The following is a 22,389-nucleotide window of genomic DNA, read 5'->3' as shown; positions in this document are numbered from 1 at the left end:
CTACTCGGGAGGCTACTCGGGGGCTGAGGCAGGAGAATCGCTTGAACCTGGGAGGCAGAGGTTGCAGTGAGCCAAGATTGTGCCATCACATTCCACCCTGGGGGACAAGAGCAAGACTTCGTCTCCAAAAAAAAAAATTGTTTCCTAGCCTTCGTAGGGGAGTATAGAAAAAGGCAGAGGAGACAGTACTCATATGGGAGACACTAAAAGAATTGGCGAGGAATGAGGAATAAGATCAAAGTGATCTTAGTTTAAGCAGAACCTTCATTAGAATTTTCAAGCAAGCCACAGCCAAAACTCAGAATAATCAAAACAGGAGATTATTCAGGAAAACTGGGAACAAGGTAGAATGCTAGGTATGGTGGGATATGGGAAGAACCCTGAGACCTTACTCTGAGACCTTGGCTATGCCCAGCTAGTTAAAGGGAAAATGGCAACTTTAGAAAATAAAGCTGACATGTCACAGGAAAAAGAATGGTAGAGGAGAAAATACTTTGACTTTGAATTCAGAAAAGAATAAATAGAGGTGAACTCTAGTCCCTTTTGAAGGCCCCAGGAAGATGAATGCCTTTGCCAAAATAGTCTTTGAAAGCTCTTATTGAAGAATCCCTCTTGGGGAGAGCACTTGGTAAATGTCTGGGGTGGAGGGGAGCTATTCTACTTCTCCTATCTTGCCTGGGTTTTGAGTGAGTGGTTCTTAGGATTCAGAGGAGTAAGGCACAGCCTCTTTATGAGGCCAGGAAAGGCTTGTTTTGTTAATGGTTGGTTGGATGCTTTTACTTTTCAAAGTGAGGAAGAGAGAAGAGAAGAGAGATGAAGATCCCTCAGGATAGAAAGAGGCTGAGGCAAATTGGGGGCCAAGGAAGATCCACATTTGTGGAAAATTATTTAAAGAATGTTGCCAGCCAGGTGTGTGGTGGCTCAAACCTGTAATGCCAGCACTTTGGGGGGTCTGTGCAAGTGGATTACTTGAGCTCACGAGTTCGAGACCAGCCTGGACAACATGGCAAAACCCTGTCACTACAAAAAATCAAAAATTAGCCAGGCATGCTGGTATGCACCTGTAGTTCCAGCTACTCAGGAGGCTGAGGTGAAAGGATGGCTTGAGCCTGGGAGGCGGAGGTTGCAGTGAGCTGAGATTTCACCACTGTACTCCAGCCTGGGCAATAGAACCAGACCTTGTCTCAATAATAAATTAAAAAATAAGTAAAGAATTGTCAGGTTCTAACTGAGGTCCTAGGGGAGTCAGTGGGTGAGTGGCAGGTAGCTAGAAAAACACTTGAGGAATCATAGACAGTTTCGACATGGCTTTACTCTCTCTCTGGGCATGAGTGAACCATATGGACAGTGTTAGTGGGGTAACTATACCTTTTTCAGACAATAGTGGCTCCAATCCCTAATGCGCCTCATGTAGCATGGTTACATAATGTGTGGGGTTGTGCGCCTGCACTCCAAACCCACTGAATCATGCTGCACCAGAAGGCCACTTCAGCCTACTGCTGACTAAAGTGCAGCCATATCACTTCCACTCCACTCCCTAGGCTGAGGGCCTCCTTCAGGCAGGGATACATGACCATAGGGGTCATGACCATGGGATACTGAATCCATATCCCACAACAACAATACAGACAGTAACAGCTCACTACTAGGATCCCAGCTATGCTACTTAAGACTATTAGGGCCCAGCGTAGGCCAGAGCCTGGGGAATGCCACCGTCTCTGCAGGGGGCCATCAGTAAGGCTCTCAACTGCCTTAATCTCCCATGAGACCCCTTGCAGGGCGGCTGTTAAGTTCTGCTGATTGTCAGGGATAAAGGTACAACACTGTTTCTAAAAGGACACAGGTACCACTTGGGCAGCAGTTATGATGCCTAAGGTCATTTGGTTTTGCCACACCACCTTTCTGATCTGATCAACCTCATCCATTAACAGGAGGAGGGCCACTCAGGTGCAATTCAGAGCCCAAGTGGTGTGCTCTACAAGAGGAGTAACTTGTGCTTCTACAGTTTTGACACCCGCTCCAGGGATAGTCATTGCCAAGGGGTAGAACCACCAGGGTGCTCGTCGCACTTGCAAAAACCAAGAGCATAGCACCTCCCAGTTACACAGACATCTGGGCAACATGGAGAGAACAGTGGCAGGTACATAAGGCCACTCCAAGGTACAACATCCAATCCTGTCATCTGGTAGGTAAGGCCACACTGTGTCCCCACAGATCCATAAAGTCTCAGGGGCAAAAAGTCCATTGGGGCCTGACCTTGGTGGGGCCGCTTGTTCCATCCTACCTTCGTTGTGGTGACACATGTTATGTTTGCACAGGCCATGACAGGTACCCATCCCACAGTGGTGTTACCCCATTGTTGCTCTATGCACTGCAGTGCCTGGGCCACGGGTACTACATGTTCCCCCGCTAGGCAGCCCCACCTGTCATAAACGCTACAGGCCAGCCAGGGGGTGGGCGCACCATGGGTCTTGCAGCATCCTTTGCCCAAAGCTTGCCACTTCGCATTCCAGGTGTCAGCCATGGGACCGCAAGTCTCCAACTATGTCCAGTTCTCTGCAGATGTAGGATGCATGTGCCAAGGCAAGCTATCCGCAGCTGCTGCTGGAAGGGTGGTGCAGATCCAAGAGTTGAAAACATTGTTCACCTCAGCATAGGTCCACAATGCAGTTGGAGCATGTTAACCTATGTCAAAGTGACAGAGCAAGCACAGGTACTAACGGGGGTAAATCACGTCCCTCAGGCAAAATATAGGCTAATCTTTCATCCCTGGATAACAATGCAACCACCAAGGGCTTTTGCCCTGGGCAATGGTACCACACCTTCCTCAGCTCCCTATGGTTTCTTTGAGTCCTGTATCAGTGCCAGAGTCACAGGGGAGTTCATAATAGGCCACACAGACAGTACATGTGTCCCCCAAGGAGGGCTCCTTCCCCGGTCGCCCCACCTTGAAAGCCAACCGCGGGGGCCATGCATCAAACACCCAAGGAGTGACACGCAAGTCACACTGCAGGCCCTCCCCCCAGGGAGCTGTGATGGACAACCACCAGCACGGGGGTACTTGGAGGATCCACACGCACAGCCAGGTTTTCTGTTCTGCCTTCACGGTGTTGGGGCAGGCAACAACAGGTTACCGTTTGTCCCAATATCTGGTCAGAGGAGGTCATCCCTGGTACGTATCTGCAACTGAATAGGACAGTGGCCCGGTGTAACAAAACCTCCACTGGGACTGGGCCACCTTTCGGTGGTCATCCATTCACGGTTTGGAGCACCAGGTCCAGCCTTGAACTCCAGCCCCACAAAGATGGGGGTGTGACATACAAGCTTAACCCATTCTTCAGGAGCCTGTTATATCGCTCAATCATACCCACAGCTTGTGGGTTGTATGGCACATGGAGTCCCCACTTTATGCCCATTCGTTGTGCCCATTTTTGTACCTGTTGTCCAGTGAAATGTGTTCCCCTATCACTCTCAATGGCCAGAGGGTAACCACACAGGGCACATAAGTGTTGCACGGCCTGAATGGTGTTCTGTTGGGTGACCACCCTGGAAGAGTAGGCGAACAACAGGCTTGTGGCCATGGCCACAGCTGTTAGCACGTGTTTGTACCCTAGTAGCTTCAGCAGTGGCCTGGTGTAGTCTACTTGCCACCTGATCAAGGGCACTTGCCCTATTGTTACTGTTGTGTAACACTGGGCAGCTGCCTCTGATTAGGGTATGTCTGAGCACATGCTGGGCATTTCTGACAAGCCTCCCAAATATCTTGCATGGGCAGGGACAGATCCCAATGCATATTGACCTGTGACGTCAGTTTACCCCCGCATGTCCCAGTTTCTGGTGTAGCCACATGACCACATCTCATGTAAGTGCCGACTCTAACCATCAGACCTTGGCCAAGACATCTGCCTCATCATTGCCGGGGGTGGCCAAAGGCCACTTCTGTATTTTCCTGGTAGTTAACCACAAGGTTAAACATTGATAGACCACCCAAGTATCCGTACAGATTACCGTAGGTTTCACCTCCTTGGTGATCACCATCCATACTGCTCTATGTTCAGCCTGTTGGCCTCTTTGTCCATACCCAGTTTCAAACCATATGGTGTCAGTACTAGGTTGGACTGCAACATCGTTCCAGGCAGCAGTAGCACCTCGGCTAGACCCATCTGTGTACCATGCCACGTCGGGAATGGGGGGACGGCCTTCCTTAAATGGTGAAGGCTCAGGGTCTAGGGGTGCCTCGGGCCTTATCTTGCATTAAGACTACAGGTCCCAAGACCTCTTGCAACTCTGCTGCTAAGGGGCTTGTACTCAGCATACTCCACCGCTCCAAGTAGGTGCCCCACTTTGCCAAGGTGGATGTCTGTGCCATCCCAGTCTGGGGGGTCATTACCCATGATGCACCCATCCTGCTATTGGTAAGTCATTCGCACAATGACTGCAGCCCATCCTGTCACACTCTCACAAGCCTAAAGGGTGGCATATACAGCTGCTAGCTGTTTCTCTATCAAGGAATACCAGAGCTCAGCTCCCTTCCATAGGGATCAAAAGCCTAATCGCATTCTCAAGCGCTCCTTGTGCTGCCCTCTGTGGTCACATGCACATCCAGCTCAAATGGGTACCCCTGGTCAACTACCCATAGGGCTTGTGCCAGCTGAATAGCCTGCTTGGCTGGCAGGAAGCCAGTCTCAGCCACATCATTCCAATCCGAGATAGCTCCCTTCTTTGTTAACCAATGCAATGCTTTTATCATTTGAGCTAAATTGGGCACAAATGCCCACCAATATCCCAGGAGCCCCACAAAAGTTTGCAGGTGCTTCACCGTGGTGGGGCGGAGATATGCCTGAATCTTATCAATGATAACCTCTGGGATGGCCTTTGTCTCACCTGACCAGATAACTCCCAATAATTTGGCAGATAATGTAGGCCCTTGAACCCTGGATTCATTGACAGCCCAACTGCATGCTGCCAAATGTTGCTGCAAGAGGGGCACTGCCACTTCTAAATCTGCAAGAGAATCAGAGGTTAATATAATATCATCAACATAATGGAATAGACGGGCCCCTTCTGGACATTGCCAGGTGGCTAAATCTGTGGCAACTAGACCATGACATATGGTGGGGCTATGCACATAGTCCTGTAGCAACACTGTGAAAGTTCATTGTCCCCCATCCCACATGAAGGTGAACTGTTTCTAGCTTTCTGGAGTGATGTCTGTGGAGAAAAATGTATTGGTCGAGTTCACTACATAGTGGTACTGTCCCAGTTCTGTCATCAAATGGTCCATCAAATCCATTATTGATGGTACAGCTGCATGCAAAGGGGGTGTTACTTAATTTAGTTCTCTCTGGTCCACGGTCATCCGCCAAGTTTCATCAGGCTTTCTATCTGGTCACACTGGAGAACCGTAGGGGTTGTAGGTACCACACACTATCTGCACCTCCTCCAGCTTTTTAATTGACTCAGTTATCTCTGTATGCCCACCCAGGCTTCACTTTCACTGATCAGCCTCCATAACTGTCAATGTAAGCAGGTTTGCCTGGAAACTTATCCAGGTTCCCATAAACAAGGCTGCAATCCATGCCATTATCTGCCAGTGCCAGCACCCGCTGTACATTGGTGGGGGAGCAGTGGATCTCTAATTCCACATGTGGCCTCCAGTCATCTAGTGTCCCCACAAGCCGGGGACCTCAGCCAGTTCCCTAATCAAACAGAAAAAGGCTCTACGTTTCCACCTGGCTGCAGCAAGTAGTCTTTGAGCTAAAGCACCCAGGTGGGACCAGGTGGCACCGGGTGGTGTAGCAACATCCTTCTCCCCCTTGGGAGAATTTTCTGGAATTGCTGCTCTGAAGACAACTATCTTCACAAAGTTAAGAGTACTTCATTGGGCTGCTTATCAATTTTCTCTCATCCAATCCCGGCCAAAATCAAATCTATCTACATCTGTGAGCATGTCAGTCATTGCAGCCCCCTTTTCTCCCATGGTGTGGCCCCTATGGGCAAGGCGTCGTCCCCTTCTTTACGGCGTGGACTTCTAGGTCCCACCAGTGGCCTTCTGCTTCTCCAAGAGCCGCCACAGCAGTAGTCACTTCATGTATGCAGCACCCTACGTATGGGGTGAGGACAGCAGCTAGGAAGCCAAAGGCACTTGGGAGCACAGAACCCAACAGCAGATCCCTCATGTGGGAGGTGAAATATTCATCATCTGGCCCCCTGGGTATTCAGGTCAAACATAGTGTGATGGCTAATACTGAGTGTCAGCTCGCTTCAATCGAAGGATACAAAGTATTGATCCTGGGTGTGTCTGTGAGGGTGTTGCCAAAAGAGATTAACATTTGAGTCAGGGGGCTGGGGAAGGCAGATCCACCCTTAATCTAATCAGCTGCCATCGAATATAAAGCAGGCAGAAAAACGTGAAAAGGAGAAAACAGGCCTAGCCTCCCAGCCTACATCTTTCTCCCATGCTGGACGCCTCCTGCCCTAGAACACTGGACTCCACGTTCTTCAATTGGAGACCCGGACTGGCTCTCCTTGCTCCTCAGCTAGGAAACAGCCTATTATGGGACCTTGTGATCGTTTAAGTTTTAATACTTAATAAACCCTCATTCATATATATATATATATATATATATATATATATATATATCCTATTAGTTTTGTCCAAGAGAACCCTAATACACATAGTCTGCCACATACTCATCTCCCAGGTGACTTACACCAAATTGGCATACAATTGCCATTTACTCATGGTTTCAAGTATTTCACTGGTGTTGTTCCACACAGTCCGTGTGGCTGCCCATAGCCACTCAATCTACGTGTGGTCACCTTGCCCTTGTGTCAGCCACCAGCTAACCTGCAACTGCTGATGGAGGGAGGGGTGAGTCGTGATAGAGGCCATCTTTTCTATCTCAGAGGCAGAAGAGGAGATACTATCTGCTCCCTCATCCCACAAATGAAGCATCCAGATGAGCAGAGGTTCCCCTGGATGCTGACGGCACTGCCTGCCTAACTCCCACAACTCAGTCGGGGTATAGGCAGTATCTGAAGTACGCTGCATTATGGTGGTGGGTCCATGAGCCTACCCTTGGGGCCCCAATGGCTGCTTATGATCTACCTTCTGATGGTCCACTGGGTAAGCCCATAACAGGGGTTCTTCCTTCTTGGTATCTGACCAAGTGGGGGTCTCTGGCTGAGATAACCAACCCAGGCCTGCATTCACAGCAGGTTTTTAAATTAAATTTTATTTTTTTTAGACAGGGTCTCTGTCACTCAAGCTGGAGTGCAGTGGCACAATCTCAGCTCATTGCACCCTCCGCCTCCCAGGTTCAAGCAATTCTCCTATCTCAGTGGCCCATGTAGCTGGAATTACAGGGGCACACCACCATACCCAGCTAATTTTTGCATTTTTAGTAGGGCCAGGATTTCACCATGTTGGCCAGGCTGGTCTCAAACTCCTGACCTCAGTAATCCACTCACCTTGCCCTCCCAAAGTGCTGGGATTACAGGTGTGAGCCACCCCACCTGGCCCACAGCAGCTTCTAATTCCTTTTCCAAGCTCTGTAGCCAGCACTTCAGGCACCCCACCGACACCTGGAGGTCCCCATTCATGGCAGTTTCTAACTCTTTTTCTGAGCTGTGTAGCCAGGCCTCAAGGTGCGCTGCCTGCACCTGGAGGGCCCTTACCTGCATTGCATCTCTCAGGGACTGGGTGTGTACTTCTCGTAATACAGTCAAAAATGCCCATCCAACTCTGCCAGCAAAGGCTCGCTCCTCAGTGTCTGTGCTTCCAGCTGCTTCAGCACCTTCTCCATGCTCATGGGGGACCCAACTACTGCCGCCCAGGTTTCCACTGGAACCCATCCAAGCAGAACAGCCGCCACGGGGTACCACAACCCATGTTTCAGCCACATGGCCAACCTGGAATCAATGGGAGACCAAAGGCTCACTGTCCTCAGGATCCTGTTCGTGATGCCGATTGTCAGGTTCTAACTGAGCTCTGAGGGGAGTTGGTGGGCAAGTGGTGGGTAGCTGGAAAAACACTTGAGGAAACATAGACAGTTTTGACATGACTACTCTCTCTCTGGACGCAGGTGAGCTGTATGTACAGTGTTAGCAGGATAATTATACCTTTTACAGACAATAATGGCTCCCAGCCAAGCACGAGCTCACATGGATGATCACCTAATGCACCTCATGTCATGTGGTTACATAACATGCAGGCTTGTGCACCTGCACTCCAAACCCACTGAGTCATGCTGCACCAGAAGGCCACCTCAGCCTGCTCTTGACTAAAGTGCAGCTATTTCCCTTACAAGAATGTTGCCATTTTCACTGCTAACGTTTTATTTTTTTTCTGTGATATAAGTACCGCTCCAGTTTCCCTAAAAACTCTTTTGTAAAGTCTAAAATGCTGCAAACACAATATATACATGTTTCTTTGAGAAATTCCAAATACTGCATTTAAGACAATGTAGTGAAACACAGAAGCAGCAGGTGTGGATCTGGGAAGCAGGAGTTTTGAGAAGTCAAGCATCCAGGGTAGTTGCAGAAATTTAGGAGAGGCTTGATCTTCCACAGACCATGAAATTGACAAAGGCAAAAGTCAATTATACCTACTTCTCTGAGAAATAAGAGAACTCCAGCTGACAATACTGATAATTATACTAATTAATAATTACTGTAGAATCAGCTGCCATTTGTGAGGCATTTATGGATGAGACATTAAGAACCACAGCCTTATAAGCTTAAACTTGAACTACATTTTTGTCATTTGACTACCAATGACTCTAGGTCTCAGGTTATTTTTGTCATTGTTTCTCATTTTATCTCATCTCTTGTCAGTCAGCATTACGTTAAGGCCATTTGGGCAGGCAAAGAAGTATGATCCTTCCTCTTAATAAACCTATAAGCTGAAGGGCTTTTATTTCACCCACACAGCAACAATATTTAATAGGGAGGGGAAAGGAAATTCCAAGAAAGTTGGAGGATGAAGACAACCCAACCTGTTGTCTGAGCTTTGTCTCCCTTCCTCACTGGCATTACAGTTACACCCTCCAACTGGCCCCTACTCCGCCTGCGGCCTCCTCCCATTGACTTTCAACTCAGCAGCCAGAGTGGTCCTTACAAAAAGAACATAGGAAGGTCATACTATATCACTCCACCACATTCACCACTGATTCCCCATTTTACAGAGTAAACTCCCATCCTTTACATAAGTTGCAAGCTTTGCATGATCCGTGCACCAGAGGCCACCTGGATGCTTTAGCCTCTCCAGAGCCAGAGGTTTCACCTCCTCTCACTCTGCTGTCTTGTGCCCACTCCACTGCAGCACCAGCCAGTCTCAGCCTTTTGCCTTTCTACCTGCTCTGTTTTACTCTAGGATAGTTGCATGATTCCTCCCCTCACTCCTGATAATCTTATCTGTGAGGCCTTCCTCATACCAGCTAACGCAAAATAGGAAACTCCAACTTCCACCCTCTCATTGCCTCCCCACCTTATCTGATTTCTTATTCTCCACAATATGGTCACTAGATGCTACATTATATTTCTTTTTTGTCTCTCTCCCTTCTCTGGAATGTAAATTCCATCAGGCCGGGGACTTGGTTGGTTTTGTTCACTCATATCCAGCATGTAGAAAAGTGCCTGACATCTAGTAGGAACATAGTTTTGTTTGTAACAGCTTTATTGAGATATAATTGACACAATTTTACTTTTGAATGAATGAACGAGTGTGCAAAAAGAGAGAGTAAGAAAAGTTAAGGGAGCAGTCCCCTGCTGAGTAAGGCAATCATTGAAAATTACTTGTTTGAGGCTATGTGTTGGAGATCACTGAGGAAGCATAAGAAATTTTTTTAAAAGTGCCCATTAAAACAATCTTATCATGCCTCACATACGCTCAATAAGAAAATAGACGGATTGAACTGGGGTGGGGAGAGGGGCAGGGCAGGGTTTTAATAATAGAGAAGTGATTGTGAATTTTAGGATTTCAAAACCTACAGATCAGTGTTTTTGTTTTGTTTGGTTTTGCTTAAAAAAAAAAAAAACAAAAAAAACGCAGTTCTTTGCAGTTGTTTCTTTACAAAGAATATTTAAACTATGGTGTCACCATAGAAATGCATAACTAATGCCATGTTTTTCTCCTGAGTTCTGAAGAATACACAGGCCTTTTCCATAGAAGGTAAAAATGTGTTTAAAGACTATAAAGACTACCTCTTTCTGGTGTAAAGGCTATAATTGCGAAATAAATCCCTAGATATTTCCCAGGACCTTTCCTGACCCAGAGGTTACTTCAAGTATGGCCCAAGGACCAGTGGCCCCAGCCACATAAATAAATTTCCAATATATATTTCATTTATTAGGTTGAGTTTAGTGTAAGTTATTAATGTTTGTCATAATGATTTATTCATTCTTTATGGACAATCCTCACTTATTAAAGATGTCATTGATTGGCTGAAATTAACAATTCCCTGTTAATTCACAATTCATATTTTAGTGTTAACTATAAAATAAAACAAAGGTTGCATAAGTCACAAATTAATTTACATTCTCATTGGAAACGTAAGGGAGCATAATGGAAGCTTAATAGACATGTAGAATATTGGTCTCATCTTGACCCACTGAGTCAGAATCTGCATTTGAATAGGTGATTCTTGGGTATAATAAAACTTGAAAAGCACTGTTCTAGACAGCTGTTGGTATATTTTGGAAGGGAAGTCTGTGCAGGCCCATTCTGTTGCTGAGAATTTATTTAGAGATTCGTAGCCCCAGATACCTGCACCCCAAGAACAGAAGGGGGAGCCCTAATCCCCCAGTTGCCAGTTGAAAAACTGGTTATAGCTACTTCCTGTTCTTCACAGGGCAGGCAATGTGAAATGGAGTATTAGAAGCAGCAGAAGTAGAGGAAGGAGAACAAAAAATACCTGCTACCCCTTCCCAGTGGGTTTGCAAGCAAGAGGAGAATCTGGCAAATCCCTGGGGTCTCAGAAACATGTGGAGGCCACTGTCAGAGCACCAAGCAATCGAGGGGAAACTAGGGAAGAACAGAGTCGAAATCTTGTTCTTCTACTTCTGTATACTGTTCTGAGTCTCCCTGGTTATTTTTCATCTCTTTAATAAATTTCCTACACTTCTGCTTTCTCTTTTTTTTTCCCTCTCAAAAGTAACAGTAGTAATAATGATAATATCTTATATCCACATGATGCTATATACTCTCTGGTACATAGAAGATATAGCAGTCTTTTACAAAAGGCAAGTTTGTGGCTGTTTTGCAAATGATAAATGTTCCATACACTTTCTCCCAATTTTTAATTGGGTTATCATTAAAAGTATTTCTTGTTTTTCATTCATTTTGGCAAATTTTGGAGGGTTTGGGTGTGTTTGTGTGCACACAAGATAATCTATTGAGTTATTGCCACAGTGAATTGAATGAGGAAAGTGAGGAAAAATAATACCATTCAGTAGATCAACCCCCTTATTTTGAAGATGATAAAACCAAGCCTGAAGAGTTTAAGTGATGTGACTTGGATCCTACAGCAAGTGAATAAAACCAGTATCTCCCATTCTTTACATTCCACAGTAGACTGTACTGATATGCATGGAATAAATTTTAGAGAACCTGTGAGCTAAATCTTAACCTTGTGTGCAAGACAGATCTCACCTAAATGGTCCTTTAAAAAAGATAGCTACTCTTACTATTCTTTAACTTCCACAGAAGCAGAATTTATAAGTTCCTGTGACTCATGAGATACAGTACGATTAAGAAGGGCTTTGAAAAGTGCAAAGCACCATACAAACATGAGAGATTGTTTCTAATAATGACTGGTGCCCATAAGCCTTTATTGCCATGAGTGTCTTTGCAATATCCAAACTCAGTGCCTCCTTCTGCAATGTGAGACAGTCCCTGTTTTGTTCAATTTTGGAATATTTTCACCATCAGTTTCTCAAGCATCTCTCTCTGAAACCAACTGGTTTATCCTGACGTGTTCAATTATAAGTTTATGTTTCATTGTGTTTCACCTTTGCTCTTGATCTCCATGCTTTGGCATGGCGGTGATTTGACAACAAAAATGGCTTCCCAGACCCTATCTGGACCATCCACTTTGTTGCTTTGCTTTGAAAATGACTCTAAATTTGAAGGAAATGGGATAAAGGAGGTAGGAAATGCACCATCTCGGCCCTTGGCAAACTCTGTGTTTTGTTTAAATTCTTAGTCTTGACAATTTGTCTCACTTCTTTTCCGATTTATTTCACAGGGATTACATAAACTAACGTGGCCCATGAGCTGTGTAGCCCAACCATACAGTGTACTTCACTTTCCTCTTCTAAATGGGATTGTTGAAACCAAAGCCTGAGAGGAAATAATCCAAAATTTTCTTTGATTTCCCCAGGATGCCAAATCTCCTGACTTCTCTGACACCAACTGGGTGTTTTATTCACTTAGACTGTGGGTCTATACCAGCTGACTCCATGAAAAAAATAGACCCTTCTTTCTGGGGCCAGGTTGAACTAGAGTCAAACAATTAACAAAGATGTGCTTTAGATTCTTCAGTTACTGAAACTGAATAAATTTTCTTGAAAGCAGAATAAAAGCAAAGCAGATTCCTAGAGTTTATATAACATTGAAATAAACGCTTAAAAACTGTATTCCTCCTTTCTTTTCCTTTAGGTATATTTTCTTTCTCAGATATTATAAAATCTAAAATCTATGGCTATGACCAGTTAATTTTTGTTTAATGAAAGGATAAAAAGTTCACTTTATTGACAAAGTCACACTTCACAAAAAGATGCTGTGCTAGGTATAATTTCTAATTCCTTTAGTCAATTTCATTTTCTCCACCTTTTTAGTTTTGTCTGCTGTGAGGTCAGCCTGCTGAAAGAAGGAGGCAGTAAAAAGAGACCTTCAACTGGCCCAGTCCCAGGCCTGGTTGCTGAAACAAAAAGGGCTGTGAATTATAAGTTTAAAAAAAAAGCAGATAGACAAGGGTAGATATCATGCCTAGACTCTCAACCCAGGCTAAGCAAAGCCTGAGTGAGCTTGTTCAGGTTTCAATCCAAGTAAAGCTGAACAAAAATTGTTCGTTTGTGGCTGTTCTTTATAAAGTTGCATGCACTCTCTAGCCAATATTCTCCACCCTTACATCCCAAGGGAATCATCGTAATGATAAAAACAAGTGGAGAGAGTGCTGAATGTCAGTCCTCAATCACTCCCTCCCACAGCAAACAACCTATACAAGTGTCAAGAAAAATTTCCCTGGGTATTGGCAAAAAGTCACTCTTGCAGTGTGCTTACGACTTTAGTTTTTGACCATATTGCTTTATCGATGGGAATATTTTTACTCTTAAAATCACAAGAGGTTGGCATAAGAAAATAAACTGCCAAGGATATTTGAAATGAAGTGCATTGTTCTGCTCAATGAGTCACATTTACAGACAGAGCCTTTGGAGCTGCCACACCTCCGGCCTTCTACTCTGAAAGACACAGTGAACAAGCAGAACAAAACCAGAGCTGGGAATTCAGTTCGGGAGAAAAGGCAGCTAAGCTGACCTTTGAACTTTAGGGTGAGACACTTGGGCAGCCACGTAATGACCAGCGTCATCTCATTCTCAAGGGAGAGCGCCATGCCCAAGCACTGCGCGTCAAGAGGGAGCAAGAGGGAAACTGTTCTAGAACAGAAGAGATGCCTTCTAGAAAACAAGAGTAGGGGAAATAATTTTTACACTATAATCCAGGGCTCCTTCACTATCTGGTTTTATTTACTTCTCTTGACTCCATTCATTCAGTCATTCAACAGAGAGTTTACTGAGCTAGGTGCTGGGGAAGTACTGAATAAAAACAGACCCCATCCCTTCCCTCATACAGCAGGAAGCTGACAATCAATTATACGATATAAATGTGACACTGTTGCCATGATCATGCTGCAAAGGTGAGTTATCTGATGCTATGGAAGCATGAAAGAAGGGAATTCAACCTAGTTATGGAGCTCAGCAGGCTTCCAGGATACAGCTGGAATTTGAAGGAAAAGCAGGTGAGAAGAGGCATGAGAATAGGATTCAAGCAAGACAGCAAGGGGAAAAAATCCCAACATCTGTCAACATTGCCATGCAATATCAAAGCCCAGGTTCAGAAGACTCCAACCTTGGTGCGAAGAAGAGTGACATCACACTGCCCATGAAGATGGACAGTAGAGCAGAAAAGAGACAATGTTGGTGAAATCCCTGTTGACAGCAGGGACAGACCCTTTCCTAACTGCTACACTTCCTTCCCCAGACATTCAGAGACGGGGCCACAGCAGGGAAGAGTCTCAGGTTTTGCTTGCTGTGGAGCTCTGACGCTGTGAATAAAACTTTTTCTTTAGTTTTACAATAGCTGTCACTGTGCGGCATTTTTAAACACAAAGAAGAGGGAGAAACGAGGTTGCTAAGATAATTTAGTAACTAAGAGAGAATATGATATATTGAAAAACTGGAATTTGAAGTCAGTTGGTTCATTCTAGTATGATAATAATACTCCCAACCTTGAACAAGTTACTTAGATTTTTTTGAACATTAGTTCTGTCAACCATAAAATAGGCATAATAAAATCCATCACTCAATAAATGTTAGTTTCTTCTCTCATTGGCTAATTTTCATAATCAGAATTTCCAAGACTCGGTGTTTTCACTTGAAAAGTACGAATTATACCTGCATCAGAGTATTGATATTTAAGTAAGTGCATATGTAAAACTTTAAAGCATGAGGTAAGTATCAGGTATTATGAAACAGTCATAAAATATTTGAGAAGGTTACTGTAGATTAGATCCTGTTTTTGGTCCTAGAGAAATGGAAGGTTGACTGAAGCAGGACCTTGCCCTTAGGAGACAGCTGAAGGAGAAGTCTATTATTCTTCTTCCTTATGCAGAGAGAAAAGGTAGCAAGGCCAGAGGGAAAGGCCTGCACAGGTACCCAAGTTCCTGGCAGTTGGCCCTCCCTGGGGGATATCTGATACCTGACCCCCAGCCATCAGCTGAGAGCTTGCCCAGACTTTCTGACCCAAGAGCTCTAGGGACTGGGCTGCTGAATGGATTTCTAAATGTTCAAAATAAACAGCCAAGGAAATCTTACACCAAGTGAAAAATGACTTGAGGGCAGTAGAAAGTAGTTGTGCCAACTGATGGAGGAGGTTATGAGAAACGAGGAGAGGAAAATCACTATAGGTTTCTGTGTTTCTACTGCAAGGGGATTGAACAGTCCAGATATATTAATTTCCTGCCAAGCCAGCCAGATTTCCTGCTTTTAAGCTCCTTTGGTCTTATTTCTCTCTTCTTTCTGAGAAGTTATAAAATGAATGAGGAGCAGAAGGTTTCTTGCCCAACCATGATTCAGGAGGCAGCTCAGCCACAGAACAGGCAAGTGTAGCATTGCCTAGAGGAAAAGGACTAGTAGAGGCAGGTCCCAGATGGATCCACCCCAGACTTTTCAAAGAAGACACCTCCTTCGTCTTGTATTCTAAAACCTTGCAAGTTCAGAAAGAAACCTTCTGCATCCACATTGAAAACCTGACACAATGTATGCAGCAGGCTCAGTGTGAGTGAACTGGAGGCTTCTCCACAACATGACGCAAAGAGGCATTGCAAGTCCTGTTTGCAACCTGAAGTTTGTGACTCTCCTGGTTGCCCTAAGTTCAGAACTCCCATTCCTGGGAGCTGGAGTACAACTTCGAGACAATGGGTATAATGGATTGCTCATTGCAATTAATCCTCAGGTACCTGAGAATCAGAACCTCATCTCAAACATTAAGGTGAGTGGAAAATATGGAACTGATACTAGTATACCATTTGATCAGACCTGTAGCCTTATTTAAAAAGCTAACTACCCTGCCTGGTTTGTATTTCAGTAGTAGAGAGAACAGCATTTTTAAAAGATAGCGCCACAGCGTTATGATTATGGCTAACTAAGCCAGTTTGCTCATCTAATTCTGTGTAGTCTCAGCTCAACAAAGTGTTGATCTAGCCCTCTCTTTTGTTATTGTTGGTTGCTACTAATTTCAGCTTTTTTGTTTTCCTACATTACCGTTTTTGGGGTAGCAACTTAGAAAAATAACAACCCATTGTGTCAACAAAGATTGAATATTTAACTGATGAATAAGCATGGTAATGAGCCTGCTTGTTAAAATCATATTGCTGGTTTCCATCCTAAGGGTGAGAATTCTCAGGCAGAAGGGGTGAGAGTCTGTATGGTGGGCCAAAAAGCAAAATTATTTCTTTTGATTTGAATGAGCTATAACATAATTGACTATTTTTACTTTAATATGGCAAGGGAGGATCATAGCTCTATTATGTATGAGCCTCCTTTTGGTATTGCTCTAGTGAAATCAGTGTCATCATAAGGTGTGGTCTTGAATGTGCACACAGGTGTGACATGAAAAGGATTTGTTCAGTAAAAGCTTAAAAGCCTTTCTCAAAATTGGGAAAACTATGAAGGCAAGCACAGACATATAATTAGTGTCCTAAAATCTTCCAGATAGTCATGTAAAGTTTTTTAAAAATTTTACTCCTATGTTTTCCCAAAGTCTAGGTCTCTTCAAAATATTTCAATATTTTTATTACTGTTTAAGCATACCAGAAAACCAAAACATACAGGATTTACAAGTGGTAAAGGAAGTTTTTCTTTTGTCTGGCTATAGGAAATGATAACTGAAGCTTCATTTTACCTATTTAATGCTACCAAGAGAAGAGTATTTTTCAGAGATATAAAGATTTTAATACCTGCCACATGGAAAGCTAATAATTACAGCAAAGTAAAACAAGAATCATATGAAAAGGTAAGAATCCAGGATTTTACTCAATGATCTCAAGGGGAACACAAACACCAAAATATACTGTGCTTAAACTATAAAAGTGAGAAGTTAAGTAAAAACAAGTCATTAGTATTAACAATGCAAATAATTTTAATGGGTAGAATGTTATCAACAAAATACATGAGAATAAATGAATCCTAATTATAGAGTAAAAAATGAGTCAAGTGCCATTGCCTAAGTAGTTTCTCAGAAGAGCTCTTTATTTTGTAACTTATGGAGTCCTTTCTGAAAAGTTTGGTTAAGGATCAAGAACTAGTTTTATCTTACTGAGGATGAGCTACAAAGGGAACAGTTCCAATTATGAGTATACCCATTTACCGTCCTGTCAGGAGCAATAAACATGCATGTCCAGACAGAAATATAAACCACCAGGCATTTAAAAATATGACTGCCGTCTCATGCCATGGTGTAGACTATCAGAATTTCACATTAACTCAAGTCCAGGATATTGTTTTAGGGGAATACGGAGATTAGAAGGAAGGGAGGAAGGATGTGGGGATGTGGGTGAATAGGGGAATGGCTACCATTTTTTTTCCACCTATAGAAGAACTTCACCTTGAAAAGCTCTCATAAGTTGCAGATCATGATTAAGCACCCATGATGATGTCTGGTACATACTAGCATGCACACTAAAAATAACTGATAAATAATATAAATGGTAAATCACTGTTTGAAGTCAACTGTGAACAAGAGTCCATTGCAGTTACCAGAAGGACTAGAAGCAGAGGCACTGACAACTTAGCTCAGGGTTTCAGCAATGGAGTGGGTTTGAGACTGTAGCTACATCTCTAACAGAATGACTCAAACATGCGGTACAGCTTTTCCCTTTCCTTATTTCTGACCCGCAGTATGAAATTTCCTAAGTCTGTATCATCCTTAGCTCTCCTTCGAAGCTACACTGTCAGAAATTGAATGGTATAGCAATCCAGATAGGTACCCCAATGTCCTGAAGAAGTTAAAGAGCCTGTGAAAAGCTGTTGACTTATGACCAGATGAAAGCATTTGAGAATGCTTGCACATGAAGATAGGATAGGTGGGGGAACTGGGGTAAACTGGGAAGAGTTAGTGTTTAAGCTCCAACTAAGTGCCAGGCACTTAACATATATTATTTAATTATCACATAACTTAAAATTAATTTCTGTGATCACAAATTAAAACACTGGGGCTTGAATAAGATCTGGACTTTGTCCCAAATCAAATAGCTGGTAAATTCCAGAGCCATATTTGAATGTCTATTTGACTCCAAAACCCATGGTTTTTGCACTAAGCTTTGTTGTCTCTAGTTGTCGATAGAGATTTCATGCATCTATTTGGCCTTCAATAGAACTAAGAAGTATTGGAGGCAACAAACACCAAAACCAGGTTGCCATAGGTAACACTCTTGATCCTAATGGAGAGGAGAGAAATAAATAAGTAAAGCAAAAGTGAAAATATGAGTAAACAGAAAGACCAAAGGAAATAATAGTCACTGAATGCTGTTCATATATCTGTTGGATACCAATTCTTTAACCTCAGAATGTCAGTTAAGCAAACACTTAGTGAATGATCATTATGTATGGGGCCATGCCAGGCACTGCAGGGAACCCAAGGACCAACAAGGTAGTTCCTGTCCTTGCAAGTCTACAAAGTGATATAGGTAGGAATCAGGGAAGGGGGAAAGGGTTAGGAAAAGTAGGTAAGAGCTAAATTACTGTGGTTTATAAGATATAAGGTAACCCCAAGCAGCATCTGAGTATTCCATTCCATGAAGGGCACTCTTTCCTTCCTTTTGGCCTCAGGACAAATTTTCAGACATAGGAATGAGGTTTTATCCAAGTGAGGACTCTCCAGGAGCATGACCTCTTCAGTCTTTTCTGTAGGTACTTCCTTGTAATGACTTCGGCTTGAATTCTTATCTTTCCAAAAAGAAATGTTAATTATTATAAAAGTAATTTATGTTCATTTAAAAAATTAAATAATGTAGAAATATGGAAAATAAAAATAAAAATATTATTGTCCTCTTCTCCTCAGTGGCACACACAGACACAGATGCACACACATACATACACACACACAACATATATACATATTGTACATATAGTGATAATTATGTATATTGGATCATATTAAATCTATTTTTCCAAAATCAGCTTTTTAAAAAACTTAACAGCATATTTAACTTTTAAGGGCATATCCAGAACAATATGTTATCTTTCTTCCTAAAAATAAAAGAAACAATGTTATATATAACATTTTATTGTCTTGATAGTTATATGAGTAGATATTTCAGTTTGGGACTTCAAATATGTTTTAGCAACAGTAATGGAAGTGGTCAGGCCATAAGATGAAATATAACTTCATTGGAATGATTGTTTTGCTGATCTAATTGGTTACAGGAAAGAAAGGACAAATTTTCAAAGAAATAATGTTCTATTGTCTTACACCAGTAAAATAACCCACAGAAAGTTGTTCACAAAAGGCTGTAACATTTTACAGCCTTCTGAGTGGTTCTGAATGATGTATAAATGCTTTTAGAATTTCTTCAAATATTTTAATTACATTTTATGGTCTTTTGTTATATCAGACTTTTATAGGATTGACTTTTGAGAACATTTTAATCTGGAATGTGGAAAGATCAAATGGAAGTAATGAAGTTCCATAAAAATTTGCTAATCTTTTATAACATAGACCTTTTTGGAAGTCCCAAGTGATTTTATTGATATGTAGGCGTGGGTGCATTTTAAACTCCATCCACAAGGCGTTTTTCTTCAATTCTGTTTTTAAATTGGGGTATAATTACATATGATAAAATGCACATATGTTAAGTGTACAGTTCAAAGTGCTTTAATGAATGTATACATTTGTGTCACGAACATCAGAGCTGAGAAAGTGTTACAAGGCATTTCTTTTAATGTAGGCGAATGTCATAGTGACTGACTGGCATGGGGCACATGGAGATGATCCATACACCCTGCAGTACAGAGGGTGTGGAAAAGAGGGAAAATACATTCATTTCACACCTAATTTCCTACTGAATGATAACTTAACAGCTGGCTACGGATCACGAGGTAAGTGGGACCAATAAAACAATAGCCATTGAACGGTACTACTTATAATATTCCGTGCTTGGTGCTGAAAGGGACTCGCTCACAAAACCTGAAACTTGTCAAGGACTTATCATTCAAATGGGGAGATAGCCCTTATACCCATGCAAAGATGAGGGGCTAAAGTGAACCAGAAAGAGTTCAGCACCAGATTAGTGGCCCAGAGAGGAGTGCTATAAGAATTCAGTCAAGGAAAGGTCATTTAGAGCCAAGGGTGGTCAGAAATGGCCTCACAAAGGAAAAGGTCTTCAAGGTTGAACATCATTTTGATAAATGGAAAGAAGGGAGAAAATAGTGGGAAGACTATGAAAAAAACTGTGGCAGCAGAAAAATCATGTAGGAGAGACAGAGACCCCGATGATGGTGCAGTGCAGGGAGACTGTGGGCAGTGGGAGAAAATGCTGAAACGCACATGAGAGCAGTTGATGCACTAAAATGGACACATTTTCAAGTCACCGCTCAAGGTTTCTAAGCACAGGAGTGACTCCATCAAAGCAGTGTTTTAAGATTAATCTGGCTTCCTTTGATCAATGAGGGAGAAACTGGGTATCAGGAGAATAACTGGGAGAATTGGAGATACAAGGTCACAAGACTTAAAAATGGGTGGAGACCGTGAGACGGGAAGAATAGTAATAAGGACAATGAGGATGTCCTATGTGCTGCCGCTCTGTGGTTTGCTTTTCAAATGTTATCATACTTAATTCTAGCAACTCTAAGTGATGAGAAATATTCCGGAGATAAAAAACAAAAAGAGGTCTGAACGGCTACAGAAGGAAAGGCAAGAGGCATGTAGAGACAGCATTAAGGAACAAGGCACACACCAGGTTTTTGTCAGACATGGAAAAATACCAGCTTAAAGAAGAAATCCCACAAGTCTGGATCTAGGCAAGTTCATGGTGAAGAGCAGTAGACTATGCCAGGGAAAGTGGTTCAGCCTGTGGTTAGATATTGATGGCTGGAGTTTGAGAGAGAAGCCAGGGTTATAGGCCTTGGGACTGGTATTTAGTGAGTGAGATCTGAAGGAGAAAATAGTGAGCACAGTTCGCCAGTCAAGGACTATCTATCCCAATCTTTATTTTTTGTTTTTGATTTAACTTAACAGTAATGCCTTTCAAATGATGTCTTAATTTTCTTTTTTATCCCTAGTTAAATCTAAACTAGGGTTTTGTTAACGAGGATTTTGTTATCCTCTGTATAGTTAGCAGGAAGTGGAGTGACACACTCCACAAAATACACTTTACAAAACGCTTTATAAATCTTTAGAAAAATGTAGTTTTTTTTTTTTTTTCTTTCCTGGTAACCATGAGATGCTGATAATCTCTGCTCAAGCATGATTTCATCAGCACTTCTAAATTTCATGAGTAGGCACAATCTTTCCCTCAACACTCACAGTTTGGACTGTTACCCTCCCTTCCTTTGTCTCGAGGTCCAAAAATTACACAATATGCCACAGCCTGAGTCAACTCAGCACACACTTCCTGAGTTCCCAGAACTTAAAATAATTCAGAAAAAAGAAATGTGTGCTTTGGGAGGGGAGTTCATCTGGAAAGCTTATATGGGAAAGTTATGGTCTGAACTTCGAAGGGAATGTAAGATTTAGAGAGAGAGAAAGTTCTAAGGGATCTCATGCTGAGGATGGGGGTTTCCCTGACCTAGGAGCTGTAAAATATACATAAACATGGAGAATAAGGGATAAAATCAAAGAGAAAGGACTATCCAGGCTGGTGCTTCCCTGGGAGAGAACATTCTGTAGTCTCCTTTTTTGCTCCTTCCTCCTTCCCTAGCTCCTAGGTTTCAACTATTGCTCTAGATAGAATAATTACCTGCAAGAAAAGAAGCAGGTCTACTTCGATAGCTCAGACAGAAGATTAGGAAAGCTTTATTTGCCTATCTGGATATGCTTCTTTCCCTTTCTCCAAACCCTGAACTTAGAGGCCTCTACGAAGCTGAATAGAAACCTGTCGGGCAGCTTCACTGGGGAGATGAGAGGATGTGGGACTACTCACTAGCTTCAAATAGATGTGCAACAAGTAAATTACTGCATTTACAAGACCAAACATATTTTCATGCTGCCTTTTTTATGATGGTAGGGTGAAGTAGGAGGAAATGTGAATAGGATAGGGGAGATGAAAAGGGGAGAGAGGGAAGTAACTTAAACTCTTTGGAATGAGTATGTGTAGTCAAGACATGTTACGTCTTCACTAGTTAGCAAGGCACATTGCTGAGATTTTAGAAACTCAAAAGCAAAAGCTCTTTCTTCCACAGGCCGAGTGTTTGTCCACGAATGGGCCCATCTCCGTTGGGGTGTGTTTGATGAGTATAACAATGACAAACCTTTCTATATAAATGGGCGAAATCAAATTAAAGTGACAAGGTTAGTACTTCTTTTCATGTTATAATTCATTATTTGACTCTAAAATTGCTTATAACTTAAGCAATTAAATTATTGCCTAATTTAAGCAATCAATTTAATTG

General features: G+C 42.7%; 1 protein-coding gene across 2 annotated transcripts in view; it reads left to right on the top strand.

Moving 5' to 3' along the window:
* The first annotated feature begins 15,403 nt into the window (after positions 1-15,403).
* The window catches only part of CLCA2 (chloride channel accessory 2), a 44,423-nt gene continuing 37,437 nt past the window's right edge, over positions 15,404-22,389 (top strand). Inside the window, exons 1-4 of one of the 2 annotated variants that reach the window (XM_011982102.1) lie at positions 15,404-15,772; positions 16,658-16,795; positions 19,728-19,878; positions 22,180-22,288. In XM_011982102.1, coding sequence (XP_011837492.1) covers positions 15,587-15,772; positions 16,658-16,795; positions 19,728-19,878; positions 22,180-22,288 — 584 coding nt within the window. In that variant the 5' untranslated portion in view covers positions 15,404-15,586. The remainder of the gene's footprint in view (positions 15,773-16,657; positions 16,796-19,727; positions 19,879-22,179; positions 22,289-22,389) is intronic. The other variant, XM_011982103.1, reaches the window with a different exon arrangement.

The sequence above is a fragment of the Mandrillus leucophaeus genome, unplaced genomic scaffold, assembly GCF_000951045.1.
Source record: "Mandrillus leucophaeus isolate KB7577 unplaced genomic scaffold, Mleu.le_1.0 Scaffold235, whole genome shotgun sequence".
Classification (NCBI taxonomy): domain Eukaryota; kingdom Metazoa; phylum Chordata; class Mammalia; order Primates; family Cercopithecidae; genus Mandrillus; species Mandrillus leucophaeus.
Note: the sequence above shows the minus strand (reverse complement) of the source record. Positions and strands in the feature narration are given on the sequence as shown.